The sequence below is a fragment of the Daphnia carinata genome, chromosome 4 (genome assembly GCF_022539665.2).
Source record: "Daphnia carinata strain CSIRO-1 chromosome 4, CSIRO_AGI_Dcar_HiC_V3, whole genome shotgun sequence".
Taxonomy (NCBI): domain Eukaryota; kingdom Metazoa; phylum Arthropoda; class Branchiopoda; order Diplostraca; family Daphniidae; genus Daphnia; species Daphnia carinata.
In genome coordinates, this window is record NC_081334.1 from 3,919,053 (window position 1) to 3,938,173 (window position 19,121).

Here is a 19,121-nt window from a genome sequence, read left to right on the forward strand (position 1 = left end):
CTTACGCTAGTAGTGGATATTGCCAGAGGAATCGATTCCCCTGTTTCAAAAATTGTTTATGTCGCTGTACTGCTGCACAGTTGTAGTTTCCGTTGTTGTAGTTGTTTCTGCCTTTAATATCAATTTTTCTGTATAGGTCAAAGAGATATCGTCAATGGCGACAGCATCTTCGACATCTGTACCGCAATAAGCGTAAAACACCACCTGCCCACCAATTCGGCATTCGATTAACAGGCGTAATGCAAATAAGGTTATTGAATACCTGAATCTACCTGATTTTCAAAGGCACGGCCGTTTGTTATTATACGTACTGAAAAACTTATAGTTTGCCACTTTCGATTGTTAACGTACGCATATTCGTACAAACTTCGAAACAGCTTTTCCCTTCCATTTGAGACGGTGTAAATCTGAAGAGGTAAGAAGTTGAACGAAACAATTGAATTGTGAAATAATATGTATCCTCTACGTTTATCACCTCAAGGTTCGTGAATTGTGGCCATTTGGAGCGTATCCAGAACGAGAACGAAAGGGTGAACTGCCTGTCACTAGGTGGAGTAAAAAATACTGGGCTGCGAAAAACGGCTACACCGAATGATAAAGAGCTACCACGATCAACGCGGAGATAGGTGGAACCATTCAGCGGTTCAGGAGCAATATTATCCAACTCCCAGGGTGAGTTTTTGTTCTCAATATCCCATTTTACACTTCTCCGTGACGCCTCCGTCCATGGGGCTATTGTTCCATTTTCGTAATCAATATTAAAACCAGGGATGATGGAAACTGGTGTAGGCGTAAATGTATCTGTAACCGATTTTGCGTCTTGCAAAACTGTATCCGTTGACGATTCCTCTGAATTAACTTGTGCGTTAGTAATCAACATCCACAATAAGCCAACTGAAAACAGAATGAAATGCTGGTCCATCCTTTTCCAACTGTTTCCAACAAAATATTCGAAAGAATAAGAGATATGTTGAAAAAAGATAGATCGAGTTGATTCGACCATAACGCGGCTTTTTCCGGTTCTTACCTGATGAATTAGATATAAAAATCCAAAAATGATGGGTTGCAAGGTTCCTATCGCTCGTTTGCGATAAATATGTTTTGATAAATCGTAATAGTTGAGCGACGACAACTTTTTTGCCCTTGTTGAAACAATTTATCTCTGAAGTGGACGCTTAACTGTTATTGCACACTAAGGCGACGTAGAAATGTTTGAAGCGAAACATGAGGTCCTTTAGATTAAACACATTTAACCTGTGAACAAGCAAATGTGCCCTTGCCGTTTGTGTTGCTAAAAATGTGCGTACGAGAAAGGAGTTCATTTGTAAACAAGAATTCGAACGAGAGAGGAAAATAGTTAACAGGGCTTATCGAAGAAATTCCCCCTGCTGCAGTTGATTGGGATTGGACCCTAAAGTTATGGGTGGGTCCGAAAAAGCCGCTTCCATAGTGCCAGAATATCTTGTGGATCGAAAAAGATTCGTATTGTTATAACGCAAACATCTGTGTAAAACAATAGTGATTTATCTAGCTTAATCATGACATTGTTGCTACCCGACAAACAACTGAAATGTGGATCAGAGCAACCGGCGGCTATGCAACTGATTGATCGGTAAGCTTACATTATAAGTAGGATATAAATCTCAGATTATATTGCTTATAGCCATCATTTTTTATTTATGTTTCGCCACCCTTAACTGATTGTAATTTCTTTTTATAGGTTACGTTAGTCTGCAGCGACTCACTCACTTCAACAATTGCACAGACGTGTTCTTTCAGTGAAATTTGCCCAACTATAATTAAGTTGGGTAGTGATTCTGTCACGTATCCATATTTTTAATATGCATCCAATAAGTAAACAGAAAACTAAAGATTAATCAATTGTAGAATCTGGCCGATCAAACGCAGAAACGGTGATGCAATTGTAGTTGCCGGCGTTGTAGATTCCGTTGTTGGAGGTTCCATTGTTGGAGTTTCCATTGTTGGAGGTTCTGTTGTTGGAGGTTCCGTTGTTGGAGGTTCTGTTGTTGGAGGTTCCGTTGTTGGAGGTTCCGTTGTTGGAGGTTCCGTTGTTGGAGGTTCCGTTGTTGGAGGTTCCATTGTTGGAGGTTCCATTGTTGTAGATTCCGCAGGAGGTTGCGTTGGAGTTTGCCTTGGAGTTTGCGTTGGAGGTTGCGTTGTTAGAAAAGGTGTTGTAGTTGTTTCTGTTGTCAATGTCGATCCACCTGTAATGGTCAATGAGATATCGTCGATGGCGACAGCATCTTCGACATTTGTACCGCAATAAGCGTAAAAAACCACCTGCCCACCAATTCGGCACTCGATTAACAGACGTCATGCAAATAAGCTTATTGAATACCTGAATCTACCTGAAGTTCAAAGTTACGACCGGTTGTTGTTATATTTCTTGGAATACTTGTAGTTTGCCACTTTCGATTGTTAATGTCCGCATATTGGTACAAAGCTTTAAACAGCTCTTCCTTTCCATCTACGACGGTGTAAATCTAAAGCGTTAAGAAGTTGAACGAACCGATTGAATTGTGAAATAATGTGTATCCTCTTCGTTTATCACCTCAAGGTTCGTGAATTGTGGCCATTTGGAGCGTATCCAGAACGAGAAGGAAAGGGTGATCAGTCTTACATCAGGTGGAGATATAACTACTGGGCTGCGAAAAATGGCTACCCCGAATGATAAAGAGCTACCACGATCGACGCGGAGATAGCTGGAACCATTCGCCGGTGCAGGAGCAGCATTATCTAACTCCCAAGGTGAGTTTTTGTTCTCAACTTTCCATTTTACACTTCTCCGTGAAGCCTCCGTCCATGCGGCTATTGTTCCATCTTCGAAATCAATATTAAATCCAGGGAGGGTCGAAAATGGTGTAGCCTCAACTGTTGTAGTCGCAACCGTTGTAGTGTAAACTGGTGTAGTCGAAAATGTATCTGTAACCGATTTTGCGTCGTTCAAAACTATATCCGTTGACGATTTCTCTGAATTAACTGGTACATTAGTAATCAACATCCACAACAAGCATACTGAAAACAGAAAGAAGTGCTGATCCATTCTTTTCCAACTGTTTCCAACAAAATATTCGAAAAGAACGAGAGAGATGTTGAAAGAAAGATATATCAAGTTGAATCGACTGAAACGCGGCTTTTTTCGGCTGTTACCTGAAGAATTAGATAGATAATAAAAAGCAATAAGAATGATGGGTTGCAAGTTTCCTATCCTTGGTTGCGATAAAGATGTTTTGATAAAACGTAACAGTTAGCAATGAACACTTTTTTACCCTTGTTGAAACAATTTTATCTTTGAAGTTAACTATTAACTGTTATTGCACACTTAGGAGACGCACGAATGTTTGAAACGAAATATGTGGTCCTTTAGGTAAAACACATTTACCCTGTTAGCAAGCTAATGTGTCTTTGTCTTTTGTGTTTTCAGAAGTGCGCGTACGAGAAAAAAGTTCTTCAAGAAGAGGAGTAGATAACTCGGCTTATCGAAAACATTCCATGTGCAGCACTTGGTCGGGATTAGGTCGTAAAGTTTGAGGGTGGACCCGAAAAAAACGCTACAATAGTGCCGCGATATCTTGTGGATTGAGAAGGATTCGTATAGTTATAACGCAAACATCTGTGTAAAACACTGGTCATTCATCTAGCTAAACCATTGTTACTACCCCAGAAACAACTGAAATGTGGATCAAAGCTACACGTGGTTACGTAACTGATTGCGCGATAAGCTCGCAGCACAGGTAGGATACAAATCTCAAACTCTGTTGTATATAATCAATACTTACTTTTCTTTCGCCATTCTAAACTGATTGTACTTTCTTTGTATAGGTTACAATTGCGTGCAGCGATCCACTCACCTCAACAGTTGCATAGACGTGTTCTTCCAGTGAAATGTGCCCAACTATAATCAAGTTGGGTAGTGATTGCGTCAGGTATCCATATTTTTTATGTGCATCCAATAAGTAGACAGCAAATTAAAGATTAATTAATTGTAGGATCTGGCCGATCAAACTCGAATCGTTGTTTTGCTTTCAGTTGTAGTTTCCGGTGTTGTAGTTTCCGTTGTTGGAGGTTCCGTAGGAGGTTCCGTTGTTGGTTCTGTTGGTGGTTCTGTTGGAGGTTCCGTTGGTAGAAAAGGTGTTGTAGCTGTTACTGCTGCCGATGTCGATCCACCTGTAATGGTCAATGAGATATTGTCGATGGCGACAGCATCTTCGACGTTTGAACCGCAATAAGCGTAAAACACCACCTGCCCACCAATTCGGCACGCGATTAAAAGGCGTAATGGAAATAAGGTTATTGAATACGTGAACCTACTTGAAGTTCCTGACCGATTGTTGTCCAATATAGTGGAAAAGTTCGAGTTTGCCAGTTTCGATTGTTAATGTCCGCATATTCGTACCAAGTTCGTAACAGCTCTTCCTTTCCATCTGTGACTATGTAAATCTGAAGAGGTAAGAAGTTGAACGAAAACAATTGAATTGTGAAATTATACAGTATGTATCCTCTACGTTGATTACCTCAAGGTTCGTGAATTGTGGCCATTTGGAGCGTATCCAGAACGAGAAAGTAAAGTCGATCCGTCTCACACCAAGTGTGACTTCAAATACTGGGCTTCGAAAAATGGCTACACTGAATGATAAAGAGCTACCACGATCGACGCGGAGATAGCTGGAACCATTTACCGGTGCAGGAGCAGCATTATCCAACTCCCACGGTGAGTCTTTGTTCTCAACTTTCCATTTTACACTTCTCCGTGACGCCTCCGTCCATGCAGCTATTGTTCCATCTTCGAAATCAATGTTAAATCCAGGGATGGTCGAAAATGGTGTAGGCGAAACTGTTGTAGTGTAAACTGGTGTAGTCGAAAATGTATCTGTAGCCGATTTTGCGTCGTTCAAAACCATATCCGTTGACGATTTCTCTGAATTAACTGGTACATTAGTAACCAACATCCACAACAAGCCTACTGAAAACAGAAAGAAGTGCTGGTCCATTCTTTTCCAACTGTTTCCAACAAAATATTCGAAAAGAATAAGAGATGTTGAAAAAAGATAGATCGAGTTGATTCGACTAGAGCGCAGCTTCTCTCGGTTGTTACCTGAAGAATTAGATAGATAAGAAAAATCAATAAGAATGATGGGTTGCAAGATTCTTATCCATGGTTTGCGATAAAGGTGTTTTGATAAAACGTAACAGTTAGCAATGAACACATTTTTGCCCTTGTTGAAACAATTTTATCTTTGAAGTTAACTATTAACTGTTATTGCACACCTAGGAGACGCACGAATGTTTGAAACGAAACATGTGGTCCTTTAGGTAAAACACATTTACCCTGTTAACAAGCAAATGTGTCTTTGCCTTTCGTGTTTTCAGAAGTTCGTGTACGAGAAAAAAGTTCTTTTGTAAAGAAAGAATTCGAACGAGAAAGGGAGTAGATAACTCGGCTTATCAAAAACATTCCACGTGCGGCGATCGGCATTGGACCGTTAAGTTTGAAGGTGGACCCGAAAAAAAACACCACAATAGTGCCGCGATATCTTGTGGATCGAAAATGATTCGTCTTGTTATAACGCAAACATCTTTGTAAAACAATGGTGATTCATCTAGCTAGACCGTGACATTGTTACTACCCGACAAACAACTGAAATGTGGATCAAAGCTACCCGCGGTTACGTAACTGATTGAGCGATAAGCTCGCATCACAGGTAGGATACATATCTCAGACGATGTTGTTTATAGCCATAAATTTTAATTTTTGTTTCGTTTTGTTTCGTCACCCTCAACTAATTGTGTTTTATTTATGCAGATTGCAATAGCCTGCAGCGATCCATTCATTTCGGCAGTTGCACAGGCGTGTTCTTCGAGGGAAATGCGCCCTACGCGATAACCAATCAGTGATTGTGTCAGGTATCCCTATTTGTTATGTGCATCCAATAAGTAAATAGCAAATTGTAGTCAAGTTAATCATTTGAATCTATCGCCTGCGTAACAACTGCGCTTAAACGAAAGAACTGAAAATTAATTCATTGTGGAATCTGCTCGATCAAAGCAAAAAAACTTTCGTAGAGCCCCTAAGCATCTTATAGCAATCATGGATGTATAACGCTTCCTTTTTTCAATCATCAAGCTGTTAAAAACAATAATTTTAGTCCATTTCTCTAATGGAATATCCTTGGTATGGTGTCCCGCGCTTTTGACGGCATCGATAACCTAATCTACGAACGTCTGTCTTTGTTATGGTCGCTTGATGCAATTTTTTTAAAAACGTAGATCAACTTCGTGTCAATCAGATTTCTTCTGTGTACTCTCGAACCGTCCCAAAGACAACAAGTCTTAAAGGCCTTATTGTCTTGATTGTTTTGGAAACGCAAAAGTGTCAAGTGAAAATCCGTGATTATGCATAATCCATTCCTATTTTCAGCGTTCTACATCTTTTTGGTACTTTCACCTGTTGACAGATCGTTCGTTCAAGTCAATTGTTGGCATGATTCATGCGATCGGGCAGTCGGAAGAACAGTGGCAGAATCGAACGATATTTCGAATCTTGGCAATGATTTTGAAAATGGTGTAGTTCACCCATGGATTGAACAATCAGAAGCCAGTGCTAAATGGAAAATTGAGAACATAACATCACCTTGGCAAACCAATAATGCAGCACCTACACCATTGAATGGCAAAAATTATCTTCGTATCGATCGTGGGACGTCTTTATCATTCAACATAGCTATTCTGCGCAGCCCACATTTTAAAATTCCACCCGGCAATGATAACGTGATCTTCTCCTTCTCTTTTTGGATTCGTTCCAAATGGCCACAATTCACAAATCTTGAGGTAATCACAATTCGTTAGAACTTGCAAGTATTTTATTAATGAATTTTGTATTCAGTTGTATTTAGCGAAAGAGGAAAACGAAAGCCTTCTTCTAAGTTTGCACAATTATTCCGATATCAACAATTTGGCATGGCAATCTCAATCGGTTTTGCTAACAGATTCATCGTCCACTTTGACGGTATCAGCACTGTTTCTCTATTTCTAACCATTTATTTCATCTTCTCTAAATTTCGTTCAAACAGTTGGTGTTTTACGCTTATTGCGGATTAGACATGGAAGATGCTGTTGCCATTGATGATCTACGATTTATCTCGCAATCTACTACGTCGATTCCATCACCATCATCGACCGAATCGATTCCGTCATCATCGTCAACCGAATCCACGGCTGTAACTGACTTTGCAACTACAGAAATCAGCAAGGATACCACTGTCGTAACAGATATGTCCACCACAAGTACTCCGCTTAAAACAACTACGGAGCAGGAGGCTCAAACGACAACGACCACTAGCACTTCAGGTTGCCCAAGTTCTTTCGGAAGTGATACTAGAATGAGTTGTTGGATATTGGAGGGAAAATGCTATTGCTTCTCACTGACTACCGTAAGCTAAGTTCTTATGATTGCTGCTCCATTAATTTAAGTTTGATTTAATAGGCTAGTTTGAGTTGGATGAATGCAGATGCTTTCTGTAAAAGCGGAAACATGACGCTAGCCAGCCTTGAAACTAAAGAAGAAGACGAACTGATCTACAATCACGTAAAAACCATACCAGGTAAACCAGGGTGCTCTTTTACATTTCAGGATTTTTGAAATTGATTTTCGTTTTGGAAACCAATTAGGAATGTCCAATACCAGGTACTGGAGTTCAGGAAAATATTCGATGGATGAAGATAGGTTTTGGGAATGGGAATCTACAGAACCCTACCAGCCCTTCACATACACCAATTGGAGTCCTGGTGAACCTAGTGAAAATGAATTTGGATACTGTGTTTATCTTGATTTCAACAGTGATTTTAGCAGTGGTTACTGGAAAAATTTGTTATGCACCAACCCAAGAAGATTCATCTGTGAATCAATCAACTAAAATCGTAGCCCATCTGTAATTGATCTGTAACTAATTTAATTTGTCTAACTAATAAACGTTTCGGATTCCGATGTTCAGCGAGGCGTGCGTTGGTGCGTGAGCGTGAATGCACGATTTTTTTCGAAAAAAACTGGATCTTTGGCAACGTTGGTTAGGTTAGCAGACGAATTTTTCAGAAATTCTGATGTAAAGTTAGTAGCGAACGAAGAGCCGGAAATCTCGTGGCAGATAAAAGTACACCGTTTGTTGGATTTTTTTCTTTTCTATAGGTAATTTTATAAAGATGATATTTATTTCTTCCATTATTGGACAGCATTTGATTACTTTATCAGAAATTATTTGGATAAATTTTGTGAGCTTATATTTTTTTGTTGTGTCAAAATCGGAAATTACTGACTTAGCACTAGAGGAAAGGTTTCATTTGTCTTGCTAGTAAGTCATAAGCCTTTGCCAGTGTTAGCACATATTTGCGATGATTAAATTTCAGATGAATAACAACTTATTCAATTCAAAATAGTTCTTTTCCATTAAAGCATTTAATCATTCCTTATTCCTGTCTACACCCATTTCTAGTTAGAAATGGTGGAACCAGTTCCTGAATCCATCGACTTTTCCCAAGAAGAGGCAAAAATTTTGGAATACTGGAAGAAAATTGATGCATTTAAAACAAGTTTGAAATTGTCAAAAGGAAAACCAAGGTAATAGACAATGGGAACATTTGATGTTATTTTGTGTTTCTTTAAAAATAGTTTGTTGTTATAAACATGAAAGGTATACCTTTTATGATGCATTTATGGGGCATTTGTTAAAGGGGGCAATCGTCGCTATCCCCTTATGATGGCCCACCGTTTGCTACTGGCCTTCCCCATTATGGCCACATTTTAGCTGGAACAATTAAAGATATTGTAACACGGTATGCACACCAGAATGGCTTTCATGTTGAAAGGCGCTTTGGTTGGGATACTCATGGACTTCCAGTTGAATATGAAATTGACAAAACTCTGGGAATCAAAGGTCCAGAAGATGTCATGAAAATGGGAATAGCAAACTACAATGCAGAGTGCAGGAAGATTGTCATGCGGTATGCTGAAGATTGGGAAACAATTGTCAACAGACTGGGACGCTGGATTGGTATTAAATATTTATTTTATGTCTACGTTGAGTGACCTAGCAATATTTTTCTGTTTATAGATTTCGAAAACGATTACAAAACTCTTTGTCCTTGGTTCATGGAGTCAATTTGGTGGGTTTTTAAGCAACTCTTTGAGAAAGGACTGGTATACCGTGGTTTCAAGGTGATGCCTTTTTCAACTGCTTGCAGTACTCCATTGTCCAATTTTGAATCAGGTCAAAATTACAAGGAAGTAGTAGATCCAGCAGGTAAGCTCATCATTGTTTTGCTTACTATTTTTATTGTTTAATCTATTTCGCACTGAAATTTACGTGTTCTCGATATGCAGTTATTGTTAGTTTCCCGCTGGATGACGAACCCGGAGTGTCAATTCTTGCATGGACTACCACTCCATGGACACTGCCCAGTAATTTAGCACTCTGTGTTAATGCCGCCATGGATTACGTTAGAGTTAAAGGTTTGTTGCTTTTTGTTTTAAATAAAATGTTAAAACTTATACATCTTACATGAACAACAGAGAAGGCAACGGAAAAGGTTTCTATCATGATGGAAGCTCGCCTCAGTGCGTTGTTTAAAACAGAAGAGGAATATGAAATTTTAGAAAAATTCAAAGGAGAAACTCTTAAAGGAAAGACTTACCTGCCGCTATTCCCGTACTATGCGAACGTAATAATCAATCACAATTTTATCTAATGATCTTGAAACTCAAATCAGTTTTATCTTGCAATAGTTGAAGACTTCCGGCTCGGGTGCATTTAGAGTGTTAACAGATTCGTACGTAACTGAGAAATCGGGTACCGGCATCGTTCATCAAGCCCCTTACTTTGGTGAGGACGATTACCGTGTTTGCTTGGCAGCTGGCATCATTTCACGAGACCAGGACATGATTTGCCCTGTGGATGATGGAGGACGCTTCATCTTACCAGTGTCTGATTTCGCTGGTCAACACGTGAAAGACGCAGACAAAAACATTATCAAAATGTTGAAAGATTGCGGTCGACTAGTGAACGCTGGCACTATCAAACATAGTTATCCGTTCGGTTGGTGATCCGAGACGCCCCTAATTTACCGTGCCGTGCCTTCGTGGTTTATTCGGGTGGAGCAAATGTCGCAAACAGCTATTGGACAACAACCAGAAGACTTATTGGTCAGTTTAAAATAAAATTTTTTTGTTTTAATTTGACTGATTTAAGAAAATTTTGTATTTTAGGGTGCCCGATTTTGTTAAAGAAAAGCGTTTCGGTAATTGGTTGCGAGATGCTAGGGATTGGGCCGTCAGTCGCAATCGTTATTGGGGTACACCTATTCCCATATGGACGTCCGAAGATGGTGAAGAAGTTGTGTGTGTTGGATCCATTGCCGAATTGAAAGAGCTCACTGGTGTTGAACTGACTGATCTCCATCGTGAAAACGTTGATGGACTCACCATTCCGTCCAAGATTGCTGGCCGACCGCCATTTCGACGTGTTTCCGAGGTCTTTGACTGTTGGTTCGAATCGGGGTCTATGCCTTACGCCCAGGTCCACTACCCATTTGAAAACAGGAAGGAATTCGAGGATTGTTTCCCTGCTGATTTTATTGCAGAAGGCACCGATCAAACCCGCGGATGGTACAGTTATTTAAGAATTTCATCCGATTTTATTCAGAATTGCATAATATTATTTAAGAATTTTATTCAAAATCGCAACACATCAATTCGTGTATTTGTTTCGCGCTTACGCTGGTAGTGGATATTGCCAAAGGAATCGATTCCTCTGTTTCAAAAATTGTTTATGTAGCTGTACTGCTGCACAGTTGTAGTTTCCGTTATTGTAGTTGTTTCTGCCTTTAATATCAATTGCTCTGTATAGGTCAATGAGATATCGTCGATGGCGACAGCATCTTCGACATTTGGACCGCAATAAGCGTAAAACACCACCTACCCACCAATTCGGCACTCGATTAACAGGCGTAATGCAAATAAGGTTATTGAATACCTAAATCTACCTGATTTTCAAAGGTACGACCGGTTGTTGTTATACGTACTGAAAAACGTATAGTTTGCCAATTTTGATTGTTAACGTATGCATATTCGTATAAAGTTCGAAACAGCTTTTCCCTACCGTTTGAGACGGTGTAAATCTGAAGAGGTAAGAAGTTGAACAAAACAATTAAATTGTGAAATAATATGTATCCTCTACGCTTATCACCTCAAGGTTCGTGAATTGTGGCCATTTGGAGCGTATCCATAACGAGAAGGAAAGGGTGAACTGCCTGTCACTAGGCGGAGTTAAAAACACTGGGCTGCGAAAAACGGCTACCCCGAATGATAAAGAGCTACCACGATCGACGCGGAGATAGCCGGAACCATTGGCCGGTTCAGGAGCAGCATTATCCAACTCCCAGGGTGAGTTTTGGTTCTCAATGTTCCATTTTACACTTCTCCGTGACGCCTCCGTCCATGGGGCTATTGTTCCATTTTCGAAATCAATATTAAAGCCAGGGATGGTCGAAAATGGTGTAGGCGTAAATGTATCTGTAACCGATTTTGCGTCTTGCAAAACTATATCCGTTGACGATTCCTCTGAATTAACTTGTGCGTTAGTAATCAACATCCACAATAAGCCAACTGAAAACAGAATGAAATGCTGGTCCATCCTTTTCCAACTGTTTCCAACAAAATATTCGAAAGAATAAGAGATATGTTGAAAAATGATAGATCGAGTTGATTCGACTATAACGCGGCTTTTTCCGGTTCTTACCTGAAGCATTAGATATAAAAATCCAAAAATGATGGGTTGCAAGCTTCCTATCACTCGTTTGCGATAAATGTGTTTTGATAAATCGTAATAGTTAAGCGACGACAACTTTTTTGCCCCTGTTGAAACAATTTATCTCTGAAGTTAATTGTTAACTGTTATTGCACACTAAAGGAGACGTAAGAATGTTTGAAACGAAACATGTGGTCCTTCAGGTAAAACACATTTACCCTGTTAACAAGCAAATATGCCCTTGCCATTTGTGTTGTTAGAAATGTGCGTACGAGAAAGAAATTCATTTGTAAACAAGTCGAACGAGAGGGGAAAATAGGTAACACGGCTTATCAAAGAAATTCCCCCTGCTGCAGTTGATTGGGATTGGACCCTAAAGTTATGGGTGGGTCCGAAAAAGCCGCTTCCATAGTGCCAGAATATCTTGTGGATCGAAAAAGATTCGTATTGTTATAACGCAAACATCTGTGTAAAACAATAGTGATTTATCTAGCTTAATCATGACATTGTTGCTACCCGACAAACAACTGAAATGTGGATCAGAGCAACCGGCGGCTATGCAACTGATTGATCGGTAAGCTTACATTATAAGTAGGATATAAATCTCAGATTATATTGCTTATAGCCATCATTTTTTATTTATGTTTCGCCACCCTTAACTGATTGTAATTTCTTTTTATAGGTTACGTTAGTCTGCAGCGACTCACTCACTTCAACAATTGCACAGACGTGTTCTTTCAGTGAAATTTGCCCAACTATAATTAAGTTGGGTAGTGATTCTGTCACGTATCCATATTTTTAATATGCATCCAATAAGTAAACAGAAAACTAAAGATTAATCAATTGTAGAATCTGGCCGATCAAACGCAGAAACGGTGATGCAATTGTAGTTGCCGGCGTTGTAGATTCCGTTGTTGGAGGTTCCATTGTTGGAGTTTCCATTGTTGGAGGTTCTGTTGTTGGAGGTTCCGTTGTTGGAGGTTCTGTTGTTGGAGGTTCCGTTGTTGGAGGTTCCGTTGTTGGAGGTTCCGTTGTTGGAGGTTCCATTGTTGGAGGTTCCATTGTTGTAGATTCCGCAGGAGGTTGCGTTGGAGTTTGCCTTGGAGTTTGCGTTGGAGGTTGCGTTGTTAGAAAAGGTGTTGTAGTTGTTTCTGTTGTCAATGTCGATCCACCTGTAATGGTCAATGAGATATCGTCGATGGCGACAGCATCTTCGACATTTGTACCGCAATAAGCGTAAAAAACCACCTGCCCACCAATTCGGCACTCGATTAACAGACGTCATGCAAATAAGCTTATTGAATACCTGAATCTACCTGAAGTTCAAAGTTACGACCGGTTGTTGTTATATTTCTTGGAATACTTGTAGTTTGCCACTTTCGATTGTTAATGTCCGCATATTGGTACAAAGCTTTAAACAGCTCTTCCTTTCCATCTACGACGGTGTAAATCTAAAGCGTTAAGAAGTTGAACGAACCGATTGAATTGTGAAATAATGTGTATCCTCTTCGTTTATCACCTCAAGGTTCGTGAATTGTGGCCATTTGGAGCGTATCCAGAACGAGAAGGAAAGGGTGATCAGTCTTACATCAGATGGAGATATAACTACTGGGCTGCGAAAAATGGCTACCCCGAATGATAAAGAGCTACCACGATCGACGCGGAGATAGCTGGAACCATTCGCCGGTGCAGGAGCAGCATTATCTAACTCCCAAGGTGAGTTTTTGTTCTCAACTTTCCATTTTACACTTCTCCGTGAAGCCTCCGTCCATGCGGCTATTGTTCCATCTTCGAAATCAATATTAAATCCAGGGAGGGTCGAAAATGGTGTAGCCTCAACTGTTGTAGTCGCAACCGTTGTAGTGTAAACTGGTGTAGTCGAAAATGTATCTGTAACCGATTTTGCGTCGGTCAAAACTATATCCGTTGACGATTTCTCTGAATTAACTGGTACATTAGTAATCAACATCCACAACAAGCATACTGAAAACAGAAAGAAGTGCTGATCCATTCTTTTCCAACTGTTTCCAACAAAATATTCGAAAAGAACGAGAGAGATGTTGGAAGAAAGATATATCAAGTTGAATCGACTGAAACGCGGCTTTTTTCGGCTGTTACCTGAAGAATTAGATAGATAATAAAAAGCAATAAGAATGATGGGTTGCAAGTTTCCTATCCTTGGTTGCGATAAAGATGTTTTGATAAAACGTAACAGTTAGCAATGAACACTTTTTTACCCTTGTTGAAACAATTTTATCTTTGAAGTTAACTATTAACTGTTATTGCACACTTAGGAGACGCACGAATGTTTGAAACGAAATATGTGGTCCTTTAGGTAAAACACATTTACCCTGTTAGCAAGCTAATGTGTCTTTGTCTTTTGTGTTTTCAGAAGTGCGCGTACGAGAAAAAAGTTCTTCAAGAAGAGGAGTAGATAACTCGGCTTATCGAAAACATTCCATGTGCAGCACTTGGTCGGGATTAGGTCGTAAAGTTTGAGGGTGGACCCGAAAAAAACGCTACAATAGTGCCGCGATATCTTGTGGATTGAGAAGGATTCGTATAGTTATAACGCAAACATCTGTGTAAAACACTGGTCATTCATCTAGCTAAACCATTGTTACTACCCCAGAAACAACTGAAATGTGGATCAAAGCTACACGTGGTTACGCAACTGATTGAGCAATAAGCTCGCAGCACAGGTAAGGATACAAATCTCAAACTTTGTTGTATATAACGAATACTCATTTTTCTTATGCCATTCTAAACTGATTGTACTTTATTTCTATAGGTTACAATTGCCTGCAGCGATCCACTCACCTCAACAGTTGCACAAACGTCTTCTTCCAGTGAAATGTGACCAACTATAATAAAGTTGGGTAGTGATTGCGTCAGGTATCTATATTTTTTATGTGCATCCAATAAGTAGACAGCAAATTAAAGATTAATTAATTGTAGAATCTGGCCGATCAAACTCAAATCGTTGTTATGCTTTCAGTTGTAGTTTCCGGTGTTGTAGTTTCCGTTATGGAAGCTCCGTAGTAGGTTCCATAGTAGGTTCCATAGGAGGTTCCGTTGGAGGTTCCGTTGGAGGTTCCGTTGTAGGTTCCGTTGTAGGTTCCGTTGTAGGTTCCGTTGGTGGTCCCGTTGGTGGTTGTGTTGGAGGTTCCGTTGTTAGAAAAGGTGTTGTAGCTGTTTCTGTTGTCGATGTCGATCCATCTGTAATGGTCAATGAGATATCGTCGATGGCGACAGCATCTTCGACATTTGTACCGCAATATGCGTAAAAAACCACCTGCCCGCCAATTCGGCACTCGATTAACAGATGTAATGAAAATAAGCTTATTGAATACCTGAATCTACCTGAAGTTCAAAGTTACGACTGGTTGTTATATTAGGTGATTCAATAACTATACCTCGCCAACTTCGATTGTTAATGTCCGCATATGGGTAGCAATCGTAAAGCAGCTTTTCCTTTCCATCTATGACGGTGTAAATCTAAAGCGTTAAGAAGTTGAACGAACCGATTGAATTGTAAAATAATGTGTATCGTCTACGTTTATCACCTCAAGGTTCGTGAATTGTGGCCATTTGGAGCGTATCCAGTACGAGAAGGAAAGGGTGATATCTCTTACACCAGGTTGAGATATAACTACGGGGCTTCGAAAAATGGCTACCCCGAATGATAAAGAGCTACCACGATCGACGCGGAGATAGCTGGAACCATTCGCTGGTGCAGGAGCAGCATTATCCAACTCCCAGGGTGAGTTTTGGTTCTCTACTTTCCATTTTACACTTCTCCGTGACGCCTCCGTCCATGGGGCTATTGTTCCATTTTCGAAATCAATGTTGAAATCAGGGATGGTAGAAAATGGTGTAGGCGTAAATGTATCTGTAACCCGTTCTGCGTCTTTCGTATTTATACTCGTTGACGATTCTTCTGAATTAACTGGCACATTGGAAATTAACGCCCACAACAAACCTACTGAAAACAAAAAGAAGTGCTGGTCCATTCGTTTCCAACTGTTTCCAACAATATATTCGAAAAGAATAAGAGATGTTGAAAAAAGATATATCGAGTTGAATCGACTAAAACGCAGCTTTTCTCGGTTGTTACCTGAAGAATTAGATAGATAATAAAAATCAATAAGAATGATGGGTTGCAAGATTCTTATCCGTGGTTTGCGATAAAGGTGTTTTGATAAACCGTAACAGCTAGCAATGAACACTTTTTTGCCCTTGTTGAAACAATTTTATCTTTGAAGTTAACTATTAACTGTTATTGCACACTTGGGAGACGCACGAATGTTTGAAACGAAACATGTGGTCCTTTAGGTAAAACACATTTACCCTGTTAACAAGCAAATGTGTCCTTGCCTTTCGTGTTCTCAAAAGTGTGCGTAGGAGAAGAAAGTTCCTTTGTAAAGAAAGAATTCGAACGGGAAAGGGAGTAGATAACTCGGCTAATCAAAAACATTCCGCGTGCGGCGATCGGGGTTGGACCTTAAAGTTTGAGCGTGGCCCCGGGAAAAAACGCCGTAAAGTGCCACGATATCTTGTGGATCGAGAAGGATTCGTATTGTTATAACGCAAACATCTGTGTAAAACAATGGTGATGCATCTAGCTAAACTGTGACATTGTTACTCCCCGACAAACAACTGAAATGTGGATCAAAGCTACCCGCGGTTACGCAACTGATTGAGCGATAAGCACAGGTAGGATACAAATCTCAGACTATGTTGTTTATAGCCATAACTTTTTATTTTTGTTCGTTTTGTTTCGCCACCCAAAACTCGTACTTTATTTGTGTAGATTACAATAGTCTGCAGCGATCGACTCACTTCATCAGTTGCACAGGCGTGTTCTTCGAGGGAAATGCGCCCTGCGATAACCAATCTGTGATTGTGTCAGGTATCCGTATTTATTATGTGCATCCAATAAGTAAATAGCAAATTGTAGTCAAGTTAATCATTTGAATCTATCGCCTGCGTAACAACTGCGCTTAAACGAAAGAACTGAAGATTAATTCATTGTAGAATCTTCTCGATCAAAGCAAAAACGTTTGTAGAGACCCTAAACATCTGATAGCAATTATGGACGTCGCTTCCCCTTACAACTATCAAGCTGTTAAAAAAATCATATGGTATCCCTCGCTTTTGACGGCACCGATAGCCTAATCTACGAACGTCTGTCATTGTTATCGTCGCTTGATGCAATCTTTCTAAAAACGTAGATCAACTTCGTGTCAATCGGATTTTCTTCTGTTTACCCTCAAACTGTCCCACAGTCAAAAAGTCTTAAAGGCATTTTCTGTTGATTGTTTTGGAAACGCAAAAGTGCGAAGTGAAAATTCGTGATTATGCATCATCCATTCCTGTTTTCAGTGTTCTACATCTTTTTGGTACTTTCACCTGTTGACAGATCGTTAATTGTTCAAGCCAGTTGTTGGCATAAGTCATGCGATCGGACAGTCGGAAGAACAGTGACCGAATCGAATGATATTTCGAATCTTGACAATGATTTCGAAAATGGTGTAGTTGACCTGTGGATTGAACAATCAGAAGCCAGTGCTAAATGGAAAATTGAGAACATAACATCACCTTGGCAAATGAATAATGCAGCACCTACACCATTGAATGGCACAAATTATCTTCGTGTCGATCGTGGAACGTCCTTATCATTCAACATAGCTATTCTACGCAGCCCACCTTTTAAAATTCCACCCGGCAATGATGACGTGATCTTCTCCTTCTCTTTTTGGATCCGTTCCAAATGGCCACAATTCACAAATCTTGAGGTAATTACAATTTGTTACAACTTGCAAGAATTTTATTAATCATGTTTGTATTCAGTTGTATTTAGCGACAGAGGAAAACGAAAGCCTTCTTCTAAGTTTGCACAATTATTCCGATATCAACAATTTAGCATGGCAATCTCAATCGGTTTTGCTAACAGATTCATCGTCCACTTTGACGGTATCAGCACTGTTTTTCTTTTCTAACCATTTATTTTATCTTCTCTAAATTTCGTTAAAACAGTTGGTCTTTTACGCTTATTGCGGATTAGACATGGAAGATGCTGTTGCCATTGATGATCTACGATTTATCTCGCAATCTACCACGTCGACTTCATTACCATCATCGACCGAATCGATTCGGTCATCGTCAACCGAATGGACTCCATCATCATCGTCGACAACATCGACTCCATCATCATCGTCCACGGATGTAACTGACTTTGTAACTACAGAAACCAGCAAGGAAACCAATGTCGTAACAGATATATCCAGCACAAGTACCTCGCTTGAAACAACTATGGAGCAGGAGGCTCAAACGACAACGACCACTAGCCCTAGCACCTCAGGTTGCCCAAGCTCTTTCGAAAGCAATACTGGAATGACTTGTTGGACATTGGACGGAAAATGCTATTGCTTCTCACTGACTACCGTAAGCAAAGTTCTTATGATTGCTGCTCCATTCATTTAAGTTCGATTTAATAGGCTGGTTTGAGTTGGATGAATGCAGATGCTTTTTGTAAAAGCGGAAACATGACGCTAATCAGCCTTGAAACTGAAGAAGAAGACAAACTGATTTACAATCACGTTAAAACCATACCAGGTAAACTAGGCTACTCTTTAATGTTTCAGGATTTTTGAAATTGATTTTCGTTTTGGAAACCAATTTAGAAATGTCCAATACCAATTACTGGAGTTCAGGAAAATATTCGATGGATGAAGATAGGTTTTGGGAATGGGAATCTACAGAACCCTTCCAGCCCTTCATGTACACTAATTGGAGTCCTGGTGAACCTAGTGAAAATGAATTTGGATACTGTGTTTATCTTGATTTCAAAAATGATTGTAACACTGGTTACTGGAACGATTTGTTATGCACCAACCCAGAAGATTCATCTGTGAATCAATCAGCTAAGGTCGTATCCCATCTGTATTTGATCTGTAACTAATTTAATTTGTCCAAGAACACTCACTTCATTGTCCAAAGCTTAATGTGTTTCCAAATTGGTTTGTGTACTGGAATCCTGCTACTCCTGTTAACCAAAAAATACATTGTGGTATTAGACAAATAAACGTTTCGTAATCCGATGTTCAGCGAGGCATGCGTCGGTGCGTGAGCGTGAATGCGCGATTTTTTTCGGTAAAAAACTGGATCATTGGCAACGTCGCCTATATTAGCAGACGAATTTTTCAGAAATTCTGATGTAAAGGTTGTAGCGAACGAAGAGCCCGAAATCTCGTGGCAGATAAAAGTACACCGTTTGCTGGATTTTTTCTTTTCCCATAGGTA

The 19,121-nt window shown here is 39.9% G+C and overlaps 5 protein-coding genes across 11 annotated transcripts; 3 read left to right on the forward strand and 2 right to left on the reverse strand.

The window, feature by feature from the left end:
• Positions 1 to 1,668: 1,668 nt before the first annotated feature.
• LOC130694301 (mucin-2-like) lies at positions 1,669 to 13,394 on the reverse strand. 6 transcript variants are annotated; one of them, XM_059495019.1, is made up of 6 exons: positions 5,117 to 5,395; positions 4,536 to 5,022; positions 4,333 to 4,461; positions 2,573 to 4,264; positions 2,370 to 2,504; positions 1,669 to 2,301 (listed from the first exon to the last, which is right to left on the reverse strand). In XM_059495019.1, exons 4-6 carry the CDS (start codon positions 3,062 to 3,064, stop codon positions 1,867 to 1,869), a joined length of 1,062 nt encoding a protein of 353 aa, XP_059351002.1. In that variant the 5' UTR covers positions 3,065 to 4,264; positions 4,333 to 4,461; positions 4,536 to 5,022; positions 5,117 to 5,395; the 3' UTR covers positions 1,669 to 1,866. The 6 variants fall into 6 exon arrangements, with proteins under 6 accessions (XP_059351002.1, XP_059351003.1, XP_059351005.1 ...); XM_059495020.1 differs by lacking the exon at positions 5,117 to 5,395 and having other exon boundaries at positions 2,573 to 3,171; positions 3,291 to 4,264; positions 4,536 to 5,105; XM_059495022.1 differs by lacking the exons at positions 4,536 to 5,022; positions 5,117 to 5,395 and adding an exon at positions 13,336 to 13,394.
• LOC130694294 (asialoglycoprotein receptor 1-like) lies at positions 6,235 to 7,978 on the forward strand. Its single transcript, XM_057517365.2, has 5 exons — positions 6,235 to 6,849; positions 6,905 to 7,027; positions 7,092 to 7,451; positions 7,505 to 7,622; positions 7,690 to 7,978. The coding sequence occupies exons 1-5, from the start codon at positions 6,415 to 6,417 to the stop codon at positions 7,932 to 7,934; spliced, it is 1,281 nt and encodes a 426-aa protein (XP_057373348.1). The 5' UTR covers positions 6,235 to 6,414; the 3' UTR covers positions 7,935 to 7,978.
• LOC130695142 (isoleucine--tRNA ligase, cytoplasmic-like) lies at positions 8,189 to 13,480 on the forward strand. The gene is given in 13 exon segments (XM_059495017.1): positions 8,189 to 8,203; positions 8,508 to 8,632; positions 8,706 to 9,065; positions 9,126 to 9,314; positions 9,395 to 9,523; positions 9,584 to 9,732; positions 9,797 to 10,180; positions 10,182 to 10,213; positions 10,277 to 10,675; positions 10,917 to 11,065; positions 11,148 to 11,195; positions 11,262 to 11,452; positions 13,342 to 13,480. Coding segments are annotated over 8 exon segments (1,515 nt in total). The 5' UTR covers positions 8,189 to 8,203; positions 8,508 to 8,632; positions 8,706 to 8,962; the 3' UTR covers positions 11,047 to 11,065; positions 11,148 to 11,195; positions 11,262 to 11,452; positions 13,342 to 13,480.
• A 1,222-nt stretch (positions 13,481 to 14,702) lies between these two features.
• On the reverse strand, positions 14,703 to 16,461 carry LOC130695140 (uncharacterized). Of its 2 annotated transcripts, none has more exons than XM_059495024.1 (4): positions 15,934 to 16,461; positions 15,383 to 15,839; positions 15,233 to 15,314; positions 14,703 to 15,111 (listed from the first exon to the last, which is right to left on the reverse strand). In XM_059495024.1, exons 2-4 carry the CDS (start codon positions 15,827 to 15,829, stop codon positions 14,792 to 14,794), a joined length of 849 nt encoding a protein of 282 aa, XP_059351007.1. In that variant the 5' UTR covers positions 15,830 to 15,839; positions 15,934 to 16,461; the 3' UTR covers positions 14,703 to 14,791. The 2 variants fall into 2 exon arrangements, with proteins under 2 accessions (XP_059351007.1, XP_059351006.1); XM_059495023.1 differs by having other exon boundaries at positions 15,180 to 15,314.
• Positions 16,462 to 16,741: 280 nt separating this feature from the next.
• Positions 16,742 to 18,868, forward strand: LOC130694293 (uncharacterized). The gene is given in 6 exon segments (XM_057517364.2): positions 16,742 to 17,614; positions 17,670 to 17,792; positions 17,856 to 18,263; positions 18,317 to 18,434; positions 18,503 to 18,715; positions 18,718 to 18,868. Coding segments are annotated over 6 exon segments (1,329 nt in total). The 5' UTR covers positions 16,742 to 17,176; the 3' UTR covers positions 18,747 to 18,868.
• Positions 18,869 to 19,121: the final 253 nt, after the last annotated feature.